The sequence below is a fragment of the Rhodnius prolixus genome, unplaced genomic scaffold (assembly GCF_049639745.1).
Source record: "Rhodnius prolixus isolate KJV_2025 unplaced genomic scaffold, Rpr scaffold_4, whole genome shotgun sequence".
Taxonomy (NCBI): domain Eukaryota; kingdom Metazoa; phylum Arthropoda; class Insecta; order Hemiptera; family Reduviidae; genus Rhodnius; species Rhodnius prolixus.
Genome location: NW_027411614.1, coordinates 17,269,453 through 17,283,132, shown reverse-complemented (window position 1 = coordinate 17,283,132; position 13,680 = coordinate 17,269,453). Strand labels below are relative to the sequence as shown.

Below are 13,680 nucleotides of genomic sequence, written 5' to 3'. Positions count from 1 at the left end.
GAGGAAGGTTTAGCAAGTTGTAAGGAAAACAGAAATAAGTGTCGTTATTGAGTTATCCAAGACCGAGCTTACTAAAAATCCAAATTCTTAACGCGAAAAAATATGAATTATTCTCATCCAACCGTATGGAAATTTATCTAATATTGTTAAAATTAACGTAAGCACGCTTACTACCATAAGAGAAAAGAGATGACTATCAGGTTTTACTATTTCCTGTCCGAGACCTGCAAAGCTAATATGCATTGTGGTACTGGGTCTTGGCCTCGGATTTTATTTAATGGTTAATAAAAGAAATTTACAGTAAAGTAAGTTTGCTAGTCGCCTCCGTCCGACACCTAGTAAATGGTAGTTTGAGTTAAGCTCCGCCTGAAAAAATAGGCGTTTACTTTACTTTACTATTTCCTGTCAGAAAACGCAAGTGTGAGTTAGCAAAGAGTGAATTCAAATTACCCAAAACTCCCTTTTCATGTTATTTCCGCCTTGTCTGAAAGATTTATTTCCTGTACACCTAGCTATTCGTTTGATTGTTATTTTTCAATACCATTACTCTTACAATAATGACGAACATGAATGAATAATCATCGGAAGTACCAAAAAGTTGAGTGGGACAGGCTCAATCTCCTTTGAGATACAGAGATATTCAAGTAAAGCCTTTGCACAGAATGATGCATTCTATCCTAGAATATTAAATAATATATTTAATAATTATGTTCATGTTTTCAAGGAAAATCTGTCTTTTTGTTATGCCAGTTTGAAGGTGTTGGTGGCGATGAAAGATGGCATTGAATGATGGAGATCTTTATTGCATCATCATCACAACTTGCTGTTATGCACTTGTCGCTGTGGGTCTTTTTAGATTTAAATAACATATAATTAACTTCGACATATTTATTGCTAGCGAAAGTAATTAAAAAATATTCCAGCAATATTTCACGTAACGTTTCCTTTTCGCTCCTTGATCACTCCCAATTACAGTGGGGATGCAACCGGTAAAATATCATGAATGGTATCAAGTTGTTGTAAGAATTGGTAATAAATTACTATTATGATAACGCGTACTATTAAATTTACTAACTGATAGATTAAAATCCGGAATAGCCAATTTTTTAAAAAAAGGCACTAATAAAGTCTTTGATGTTGGCCACTTTTCATATCCAAGCAGATATTTAAATATTTTTTTATTTATTTAATTGATCATGAGTTTAAATAAAGAAAATGTTGGGGAGCTGAGAAGTAAAGCCATTCGTAAACCGATTGCCCCAGATTCAGATGTGTATGATTCTTTTAGATTAGAGAATAAATATTAAATAAAATATTCCATAAAGATAAAAAGTTCGGCAATCAAAAGAAATCATTGCGGCACACACATTCAAAATGGAACATCAAAAAACCTGTTTAGATGTTAGATAAATACCTTTAAGACATAAAACTAAATATTCAAATGTGTAAAGACAACTGCAGTAAACTTCTCACGCACTTATTAGTAAACAAAGCGCGCATTTAAAACCATAATAAGCGTAAAATAATACGTTTAAATCATATAATAATTATCTTATAATGTACGTATCCCCCATAATCTTGTTCAAGTTATTCCAATATATTATTAGAAACAGATCAGTAATCTAAAGTGAATTTAAGGTGTGAACAGTAAAAATGTATTTTATTTTTAACTGTACCATATCTATATATGGGTAAACATTTTTCTTTTAAAAACCATTAGATTGATCAAGATTCTGGGAATAAGATAACCTTTTCTTTAAGTTTTGTTATACTTTTTAAAAAGAATGATTAGTTATATATTTCGTTCAAATTACTTATTCAATTGATTTATTTATATCGCGGGACATATTAATTTGTGGACAAAAAGTAATATTGTATTAATATAAACTGGTGGCGGAAAAAAAATATCCCAGCCAAACACACAAAACTCAGCGTGACACGTCCAACTAAGTAAAGCAAATTATGCCTATTTTTTAAGGCTGGTATTACGTCCAATTACCAATTAGGTGTCGTGGACGGAAGCGATTAGCAACCATGCTTTACTACAATGTTCTATATTAAAACATTAAATAAAAAATTGTAATCTAAAATTAAATAATTGATAAGAAAGACTTACTGTTTTTTAAAAATACAAAGTTCATCAGCATCTCAGTAGATCACCAGTCACTTGACACTATTTAAAATAATTCACAACACTATTCGCACTAAAACTGTATATCACGCACTAAGTATAACTTAAACATAATTTATAAAAACCGAACTTCACTTTAACAGCACTAATATTCGCTTAAAAAATCGCGATAAAAGATCACTAACTTGTTAAAGATGGCCACCGGTAACTGGCCAGGCCGATCAGCTGGTACAGGGAGATTATCTAAGCAGAGTGACCAACTTGATTTTTAATTATAAATGAAATAAAATCTCTCATTCGTCTTCATTAATTACACCTTCACTAATTACATTTTATTTTTGTTAATAATTAATAAAAATAAATGGAAAAAAGTTGGTCACTCAACATTAACAACAATTTTTTCATTCGTCTTCATTAATTACACCTTCACTAATTACATTTTATTTTTGTTAATAATTAATAAAAATAAATGGAAAAAAGTTGGTCACTCAACATTAACAACAATTTTTAAAAATGCCGTTATTGTCAATTTTCGGCAACGTTCTTCTCAAAATATATTTGAACTACGTTGTTGAAAAAAATTACAGTTATAAAGGAGGATTTGCCCTATATATACAAAAGATGGAAATTTTATCTTTTATAGAAAAAGAGAAAAAAATTGTCAAAGTTGGGTTTGCTTTTTCGTGCGGTTTTTGACGATCAACCCTTATACCAAGTGTTTTAAAATACTACTCGTACATACGCATTATTCCATTTAAAGCGTTGACTAGTAAGGATTTATATATATATAATATATATAACTTTTCGAAGTAGTTATTCAATGTTCACTTTCAGGGATGATTTTATCTAAAATAATACGTTTGGAAGAATTGTTTTTTTTTCTGTATAAATAAAAATATTTCTTGTATAAGCTTTAAAATAAATGCCAACAAATTTTTAAATAAATATCGCCAGTGTGCTAGTCCTACCGCGCCTAGGTAATGAATGTTACTTGTATATGTTCTGCTACATTGATTGAATTGAAGAAAACCATGTCCAGCAGAGATGCTAATCAGGAAGTTAGACGTGTAAAGAGCAGTTTGTATCTTCTAATGAGAGAATATTGTCATTACAGCCTATCAAACTTAACCCCTAATATTTTCTGTTCAGTGGCAAAAGTAGGAGTTCATTGTAAGAATCTAATTGTCTACAGGCAAGATTGAGAACGCTATAAATTGTGACAGATTGCTGGATTACTTCATAATCACATTGATGGCAATAATAATTGAAGAAAAGTCACTGCTTCATGCGGAAACTTGAATAAAGTAACGAAAAGCTATTTTGTTACAAATAGTTTGTAAATGGCACAATTCTTGTAGTATAGAAAATTAAAGTCCGTATATTAATACGTAAAGTGTAAAGTTAAGTAAGATGAAAGCTGTAAGTTAAACAAGATTTAAATGTTTAGAATAAGATAGAGGGAATTGCCAAATAAGAAAGGAACCTTGCGGCTTGTTTTTGTGACTTCCAAATTCAGTACTTTAACATGACAAGTTCCATTTGCATCTAATTATCTTGAATATTTGAACATGCAGCTTGTACTATCTCTTTTTTAAAAGGTTAAAAATATAAGTTGTTTGTCCATCTAATAAACCTGAGCATGATCATTTTTATTGAGTCTCTCATTTAAGTTTAACATGTCTATCAATATGCTTATTAAATCATTTCTAGCTTGAAATCAAAATTTGTTGAAAATAATGGTGAGAACCACTCAAACGACTGTATCTTGCATTTTCGAGGCGTGGAATTGACGAATATTTTTACAGAAAAATTATTTTAAAAAAAACCTACTATAAAATTACTAATCAATAATAATAATAAAACCCAAATTAAATATCATCGTTATACTTTTTAGTTTTAAATCTTTAAAATAATTTAAATTGTTTTTACTTTTAGCAAACTAAGAATTAATCAAACTATTTCATTCATTAAGGCAAAATGATTTTAATTTTTGAAAGTTTTAAATCTTTAAAATAATTTAAATTGTTTTTACTTTTAGCAAACTAAGAATTAATCAAACTATTTCATTCATTAAGGCAAAATGATTTTAATTTTTGAAAGTTTTAAATCTTTAAAATAATTTAAATTGTTTTTACTTTTAGCAAACTAAGAATTAATCAAACTATTTCATTCATTAAGGCAAAATGATTTTAATTTTTGAAAGTTTTAAATCTTTAAAATAATTTAAATTGTTTTTACTTTTAGCAAACTAAGAATTAATCAAACTATTTCATTCATTAAGGCAAAATGATTTTAATTTTTGAAAGTTTTAAATCTTTAAAATAATTTAAATTGTTTTTACTTTTAGCAAACTAAGAATTAATCAAACTATTTCATTCATTAAGGCAAAATGATTTTAATTTTTGAAAGTTTTATACTTTAAAATAATTTTTTTTCGCTTTATTATAAAAAACACTTATAGATTTACATTATACTGAAATGGTACTTTAGGTGAATGAATACCTGCCTCTCATCCAACGGACAATCTTAAAAAATTTCTTAGGTGAAAGTCATTTTGAAAATGCCAAAAATGTGAATCGTGATGAAAAATCGGTACTTTCAAGTGTGTAATTTTCAGCAACCAACCTACATAATATGTAAGACTCATAATCATACCCAACTAAACGACAATGTTTGTGTAGGTGATTTACGAAAAATTATTAGAACCTTTTTCAAAGCAAATTATAAAAGTTTATTGTCTATTTTGTGAAGTGGTTTTTAAATTAAGGGATTTTGTTTGCTGCTAGTCCGGTTCATTGGTTGGATCATATTTAAATATAGAGTTTCAGCTATATGAAATGTTTATATTTTAAGTTACAATCCCTTATTGAGACGATAGATCAAAAATCTCTCTGCATAACAAAAGACTGACTCATACTTCTATTTTGAAACCCATCTGGGCGTATGGAATTGAGCTGTGAGGTTCAACCAAACGCACAAATCTCCAAAGGATTCCAGTCCCTTCAATCTAAAATACTTCGAACTATTGTACAAGCTTCATTTTATGTCTCCAACCTGACTATACACACTGACCTTAACATTCCTTTTATCACACAAGTCGCTAAAACACGATACAGAAAACTCCACTTCAGCCTGCAATCTCATATAAATTCTCAAGCTCAAAATCTTTCTTCTAGAACTCTTCCTGATAACCCGACAAGACGTCTTAATAGACAGTGGCCTCGTGATCTCCTATCAAGTGAAGGACTAACAGTCTAATGTTTTGGAGTGTTACCACAGGGTAATTTCTCCACTTGTACCTCTGTAATTCATAGTTCTGTTATCACTTAGCGCCAACGCGCTGATTGTAGCAAAAATAAACGCACAAAAAAAGAGTTACCATCACATTCACAAGCTTAGATCCATTTCTAAAGAAACACTTTTTTAGACTCAGGAGAGGAATTTTTGACTTGAATACAAGAAATTAAATATTTGGCCCGGCCACAATACACTCACCTTTCTTAGAAGGTGAAAGTTATACAACTTTTCTGGAGTTTTTTGAGAAAATAAAAAGTTACTTCATTATTAAGAAATATCTAGTTAAAGGAAGCTAAAAAGCGCTAGAACAGGTGCAGGTATTTTGTAAATTTTCTTATTAGCAGCCGTCAATCTATCCGCCAAAAAGCAGGTGGAACTTTAACTGATGAATTCACTAGAACTGGACGTGTTAGGTTAGTTTTGTTTTTATTGTATCTGTTGCATTTTGTCCCAGTTTCCATCCAGAATCTTCGTTTGTCTACTAAATAATAACTTAGTATTTAGCCAATACTAAGTTATTAGCTGTGTATCCAACTAGAAAATGATCTGTCCGCTTTTCTATTTTCTGGGTCGAAACGTTGGCGGTGGTGACAATTTCCCGAATTTAGCTTTTTCTTTGCCCTTCTGATCAGTACCTACCACTATTAGCTCTTGGAATCTTGGACTGAGACACAAAAGCACCATTTTTTCTGAAAACATTTTGTCCACAAATAAAAAACTGGGCACCTCCCTTCATACATCCTCACTTTCTAAAAACCACATCTAAACCCGCCCTTGGCTAATATAATATCTTCCCCTAAAATGTGTCTGCTCTTCATCACTTATATTTTTTTCAAGCGAATTACACTAACTTTTTATTTAATTCTTTTTAATATTCATTTCATTGCATTTACATGAAGTTTTCTTTCTTGATTTTCCAGCTTTCTTGCAATTATTGCAACCTTGTCTACAGGGCAGCTTTTTGGAGTTCAATGTGTATAATTCCTTTGCAATAATTTTTTTCTAAATTTGGTTATATTCTTGACTGTTTGATTGATTACAGCCTCGTCTACTTGATCATTGAACTATAACAATAAATAAATAAATAATAATAATAAACAAAAGTAGTACACATGTAGCAGTACCGAAATTTGGTAAAGAAATGTGGATGAACTTAGGTAGAGAAATGAAGTTTTAGTTAAGGGTGGTAATGGAGATTCCACAGCAAGGACGCCTACTTAGAACAGAGAAATAGAAATGGAGAAAGAAATAAAAAAAAAGGCCATTTGAATTAATTTAGATGGTTATCGTGAACCGTAGAATGAACCATATGGCGCTTTAAATCGGTTAAACGTACGCCAGCACTAGACTGAGTGTTTACCTGTTCCAGAGATTATGAGCCTGGCACACGCTATCCCGATTGCCACTAAATCCTACAAATACATTGACCCTGCCACTATTTTATTTTATTTATTTTTATTCCTGAACCATATTTACATCTAGAAACTTATTCCATTATGTTGAATTAATTTGGTACCATTATCATAAACTCTTTTGTTGAACAAATTTATTATTTAAATAGTAAAAATGTTTATTTTTCTATGTTCAGAAATAACATCCGCTTTCACCGGGGATTCCAGTTCAAAATAATGTCTTTTACGTTCCAAAAAATTTACATACAAACTTCATTTTACTTATTGGCTAATAATTTATAATCATATGTGCATCGTTGATTTTTTGTTTTTTTTTTTAAATGACTAATGATCTAGTTTGTGGCCATCTAGCTAGTTCTGGCGTACGCAGTTGAGGTCATATCTAGAATTATTGGTGAGATCTCCAGTATAATGATGAAGGCAACATAAGTCTTATGGGAAACTAGGAAATAATGTTGTCTGAGAAAAGTTACTTGGGAGGTCTCAACCCCCCCACTATTAAACACCGAGTACTTTGCTCAGGAAACCAAAACATCAAAAAGGTACCAAAAGCAGAATACTTTATCTAGCATTAGCCTAAAATCAGGCCTTATTCACCAGCCTAGAGTTTTCTTGCACTACAACCACAACTGGATACAATCATTAATTTAATCGGCTAATGTAAAGAATAGTTACCCGGAGGTGTGGCCTGATTATTTTTAGGGCATGCGCAGTACAGCACACTTACCGTTGAGTTTTTAAACTACTTCCCGCCAATGTACATAATGTATATAATTTGAATTTCTTAGCTCTTATGTTTCGCGCGCATGCGCAGTACACTTACTGCATAGCAACTGCTTCCTTTTTAATGTATTATCAGTTCCCGCGAGTGCCCTGTTTGTGACTTGAGGTGCCTTTTTTTTGTAACTTTATGAGCATGAGCGTTTTAAATTTGCAGTTTTTTTTTTTAAATTAAAGCATGAATGTAGTGTGAGTGAGGATGGAGTAATGAATGTTTTAAAAATTTTGTATGGATGTTGGTTTGGATTTTCTGGAGGGAGTCCGCCAAGTATACCCTCCTCAGGAAAAGGACTCCACAGAATAAGGTAAGTTTCTTTTGTGTTGTTCTTTGTAATTATTGTAATGAATCTTGTGACTCAAATTAAAAAATTGAGGGTGATTAGGTAGGTTAGGAGGGGGGTGTGGGGGGCGAAGCCCCCCATTAAGAAATAAATAAATCAGGGGGTGTGGGGGCAAAGCCCCCACATAAAGGGGGGGTTTAAATAAAATTATCAATCTTAAATAAATAAATCTAAGTGATTCTGATTCGCTGTTACCATATAACCCGCCAGATTTAAATGTAAATATAAAATAAAGAAATAGTTTTATATTTATATTTGAATATGGCGGGTTATATAGTGTGGGGGGTTCACTACCCCTTGAACCCCTACATCTGATGTAGGGGTTCAAGGGGTAGTGAACCCCCCACAATAGTAACAGCGAATCAGAATCACTTCGAATTAGGCCACACCTCCGGGTAACTATTCTTTACATTTACCATTTAATCTTTATGTCTTCTTTCAAAGATTTCTATAAACCTAAATGGTAAAATTCGTGCAGTTTTTGACGATGAAAAATGGATTTAACCTAGTTAATGGTCCTACCGGACAGTTTTAACATAGTAAAGTTAGTAATAAAGTAATCGCCTATTTTTTTAAGGCAGAGCTTAGCGTCCAACTACCAATTTTATTTAGCAATTCGGTTTATGAAGTCATCAATGAAGAGCGAAGTCAGAGATGACTGGGCTGCATTAGAAGCCTTACAGAACTTGGCTCTGAGATTGTTGACCAAGAGACATAGGTTGAAACTGAAGAAGTCTAGAAGTTAACTAATAAAGACTTTCAGAAGCTTTAGACACAATACGCGTTACCAGTATGTGCATCTAAAAGAATTATTTAGAGTACATTTCACGACCGGCTTGGGCACTTTTATAGTAGAAATGCGACAGGGAAAAATGGAATTTCTTAAAGGTAGCCTTAGGACGTTTGAATTTTCCTCAAAGTCATGCTTTTCGTTACAAGCTTTAGATTGCTGACTCGTCTTGACTAAGTTGCCAGCCTCCTGCAAGGCATTAGAGTTGTTGAAAGTCCTATCTGCGTCCTATCATCTTCTACAGAGATGTTAGCCGAGCACTCGGGTAGCTGTGCAGCATTTCAGGAATTAGGAAATCCTTTATATCTGAAAGGTAGCATTAAAAGTAGAAGAGATACTATGGACTAGACCAAGAATCGCTAAAGCCAGTATGAAGCTCGCCAATTCCAAAGCTTACGGAAAACAATTTCATTACCTATATAATATTAAGCAACACTCCAAGAACTGAAGTTCAAATTTGAAGAACATTGATTGACTATTTTTGCTGAAAAATTGGATTTAGTTGGGTTCTGATAAGACCCAAACTGAAACGTATCACCGGTATTACAGGTGATGCTGCTCCAGGCAGACAGTATAATCAGACTATTATCAATGTAATTACCAATTTCACATTGAACTGTTATGACAGATAGTCGATAAAATTGTCTATGTTTGTTATATCCAACTTACTCATATTTCTACCAACACATTAAAGTATGCAGGAGTTCATAACTATAATATGCAAACATTCTAGACATTAATATGAAAAATAACATTAAAGAGATATAGAAATTTTATTTGAAGGCTTTGCATTATACTAGAAGAAAAATCATGCTAAAAATTTTCAAAATTAAAAATTAATTGTAGTTATACTTGTTCATTCTCATGTCTTTTATACTTATCTGTCTCGTTACTTTCTAAATTCTGTAACAGTTCCAAATTATTTTTATTTTCATTTTCACTTACATTTCTATTTATATTTTCATTTCTTTTTTCATTTCCGCTACCATCTTCACTTTCTCCTTCAGATACTTTTTCTTGTTCATTTTCCTTCTGTATTGAACCATATTCGTAGGCAATATTAAGTAGTTCTCTTAGGCCACGATTTTCAACATTCAATCTATACAATTCTTCTTCAACATTCAATCTTATATCTTCATTATCATGCTCAGTGGAAATGGCATTTTTCATTACCTGTAGCATCTCATCGATTCTTTTTGCTTGCGACATTATCGTATCTTTGTATTGTTCATTATATTTATCTTCAATTTTGATATTGGCATATGCTAATAATTTGATCACCTGTTGTCTGTATATTGACATGATGCAAGAAATAACCTTCTGCTGGAAGTTTACTAATTCTATTAATGATTTGTTTTCCTCCTGCAAATGCTGTATCAGTTTACATTTAGTGGAATTTTCTTCAATTTTACTTTCATAATAGTTCAAAACTGTATTATCCATCCTTTTTGTAGTATCAGTGTTGGGAAGTAGAAATGTTGGTCAAGATTGGTGTTGAGTGTTTTAGAATTTCATTATTTATCATGTGTTCATGTGATGAATAACTTCTGTTTTGATGGTAACTAAAAAATACTTGTCAACATTTTTAATCTTGTTTAAACATATGAATGGAAATGAAGCTGGTAACCAAGGATTTCTAAAAAAAATTATTTTTCAGTAAGTTTGTTCAAATAGAGGAAAACTTCCACGTTGAATGAAGATGAATTTCTACTTCTTCTTCAATAGGTTGCAGTATCCTTTATCAGTACCCTTGAGGGAGAATATCAATATTTCAGGTACTTGATGTTCCAGGGGAACAATACTTACAAAACCTGCATAGAGATCTGAGGTACCTTTAATGTTAAGATTTAGCGAACCAATGAGAAACAATTTACATGAGTTACATCTTTAATAAGAAACATTTTTTGTCTCTTATTGTTTTAATTAAAAATAAAAAAATTCATCTCTTGATTTCGAACCATCGGATTGTCTCCAGTATCCATAGTCTTTGAAAGGCCACAAAAGCCATCACTATTCCTACAACCTCCATTATTTTATTGTAAGAAACTTTTTGTCCAAAAAACAATATCCTATCCTCTTCGTCGTGAAGGTGACTCTTGGCCCTCAACTGTTAAAGAAAAGGTATCCTTTTTCCATTCGACTGTATTCACTCTTCACCCAGACCTAATGATCATGTATCCTCTGCTTCAATCGAGCAATACTTGAATCCTCATCAACCACTTTCTCTCTTTTTAGCTCGAACATCTCCTCTCTCCTTCAAACTAGGATTATCAAACATCTTCCCAAAAAGAAAGCTCCTGGTTTCAACTTAATTACATCCAATATCCTTCGCACTCTTCTAAGAAAGCTATAATGTGCCTGACTGCAATATACTTATAACTCTTTCCTTCGCATCACTTACTACCCAATCCCATGGAAATTCTCCCCATTGTCCTTTTGATTTCAAAACCTAAGAAACCGCTATATCTTCCCGTATCTTATCGCCCTATCATCTATTACCAATTCTAGGTAAAAATTCTTATTAAAACAAATACTTAATTCCAAAGTAATTCCAGACCATCAGTTTGGCTTTAGGAGAAATCATACTACATTCAACGCAATGACATCGCGTTATGGGTGCCATTGCTTCCTCTTTTAAGGAACGGAATGTTACTTGGGAGACTTCCTTGATGAGAAGCTTTAGATGAGGCTTTAGTATGACGTTCTGAGCAACTGTGAAAGTTGAAGTGTATCCTTCCCTTTACGCATTAAGTAATCATAACTCTGTAATCGTTACATTCAAACGGAAGTGGTAGCAAGGTAGCATTCTTTGCTCTATATTATACACTGTAAATATCCATATCAAACTAGTTTTCCACATACGCTGATGACAAAGCTATCCTCATTTCTGATCCTGACCAGTATTCTCCAACAGAAATTCGCGATAATCATCTTAAAAACTCAGAGAAAGGGTTTCGTTGGTGAAAAATAGAAATAATTAATAAGTCCCAGCTTATTACTTTCATTCTTCGAAACACTTCCTTCTCTGTTTTACAACCAAACTCCTTGGGCTGTTCATCGATAAATGACTAACATGGAAACCTCACATCCAACTTAAGCGACAAAAAATGAACACACGATATAGACAGCTCAAAGCACTCTTAGAAAACAGATCAAGACGTTCTCTAGATAGAGGACAAACCACTTCATTGCAATACTAACTTCATGGAGTTATGGAGTGGAACTATGGGGTTCTCCTCTATTTCTTTTCTACTCAAAAGCTTATCTGCCCATCATAATCCTTTAGTATCTGGTCCTCTTCCTAGGCTATGGCCTCATGATTTGCTAGAATAAATCTATGTGCATTAAAATTATTATTTATATTATGGATTATCGCTTGTTTCTCAACTCGTTAATTATTTATGCCGTACAGAACAGCAGTATTAATTTTGATGAATTCCTGCAAGTATAACAATCGTATAAAGAGAACAAAAATATTAATTTAAAGCAGATCAAGTAATAACTTTTGCATTATAGTATTAAAAAAGAGGATGGGAATAGTTTGGTGGTTATTGCACTGGATTTGCACGCGGTAATTCCGGATTCGAAGTTTTTGCCTCAGATTTTTCTCTTCTAGGAGCCTCTTACAACTCATAGTCGATGATGTACAACGTTGTATATCAAATAATGTCGTCGACGGCACGCTGGAAAAATCTCCGGGCGCTAATTCACAGATATTGAAGCGCCTTAAATAAATAAAATATATATTTATATACATATACTTGATGTATACTTATGTGTTGTAGTAATAAGTAGCTACCAGTAATGGCTGCCCTTGCGGTTTGACCCGTCTTTAACGCAGACGGAAGTGCTCTAGGCGACTCTCCCTGGGGCGAGGTTGGTACTCAGGGCAGACTGTGTAAGGTAGGGCCGTAGTTTGTTCATTTATTTTCACAGACGTCATTAATAATGTTTAAATCAGTCAAGGTTTATATGTCCATTTATCTTTTCAGTTAAGTACACTATATTAATGTGGGTAACATTAACTTGTTTTGTCCAGGAACCGTAAGAAATATTTCTTTGTCGTTTTCTATTTAAAATAAATTTACATTTATTATTTCTTTTTATTTACTTTAATATTACTGCAATCTTGCAGATTTATAATTTCCAGCTATTGACTGAAATATACCTTTTGTGGTGGTTCACCAATTAGACAAGGGTTAGTGGATATAACTGTGTATGGGTTTGTGATCAGCATAATTCAAAAGTGGACATCACAGGAATGTTAAATGTGAAGATAAGAAATTGCTATAGCATGCCTAGGCTACTCTGGAAGTTGAGAGGCATCCATCTCTTTATGCAATACGTCTTCCGACTTTTAGGTAATGTCCCGGAGCTTCTTTATCTCTTTTTGTTCAAGCGGAAGCGGACGTCTCTCGAGGCCCTCTGCTCACTTTACAGTGTACTATGCAGAAATCCCTATCAATCCTAATACAATCTGTACTCTCCATGTTGGCTGATGACTGCTATCCTAATCTTTTGTGACACAAGGTAAAGGCTTTTGGACAATCACAAGTTTTCGGGAGCGGGCACAGTTTAAAGATTTATTAAAATTTTTCGTTCTCATTTAGATTTAAAATTTTTACTTTCCCAGATTAAGTTTTCTTATGAGATGAGTTAAACTTTCCTGTAATGTGTCACTTTTCTTTAGAAGTTTTTAGGTAATTTTAAGTTATAACTGTAGAATTTCTTTTTTAAATACTCGGTAATTGTGTGACTTACTGCAATTCGGTAAAAAATTCATAAAAAATGAACAATACGAAGAGAGATATAGTACATAGTTTAAAATTTCAACGATTTATAAACCTCCATAATTTAACCTTCTATATCTCATTAACTATTATCATTAAAACTAAAGTTGTAGTACAGATTTTTCTCTACAATTTGGTA

At 32.4% G+C, this 13,680-nt stretch overlaps 1 protein-coding gene across 1 annotated transcript; it reads right to left on the bottom strand.

Annotated features, from left to right (window-relative positions):
* Positions 1-6,279: 6,279 nt before the first annotated feature.
* LOC141455616 (suppressor of IKBKE 1-like) lies at positions 6,280-10,336 on the bottom strand. Its single transcript, XM_074130799.1, has 2 exons — positions 9,697-10,336; positions 6,280-6,492 (listed from the first exon to the last, which is right to left on the bottom strand). The coding sequence occupies exons 1-2, from the start codon at positions 10,192-10,194 to the stop codon at positions 6,397-6,399; spliced, it is 594 nt and encodes a 197-aa protein (XP_073986900.1). The 5' UTR covers positions 10,195-10,336; the 3' UTR covers positions 6,280-6,396.
* Positions 10,337-13,680: the final 3,344 nt, after the last annotated feature.

Bases quoted from the DNA above. Each gene is read 5' to 3' on its own strand.
- LOC141455616 (XM_074130799.1), bottom strand. From the start codon at position 10,194: ATGGATAATACAGTTTTGAACTATTATGAAAGTAAAATTGAAGAAAAT. The intron at 6,493-9,696 runs GTAAGTGAAAAT...TTATTGTTATAG, and splicing joins ATGAAAATATAAATAGAAAT to TTCAATGATCAAGTAGACGA.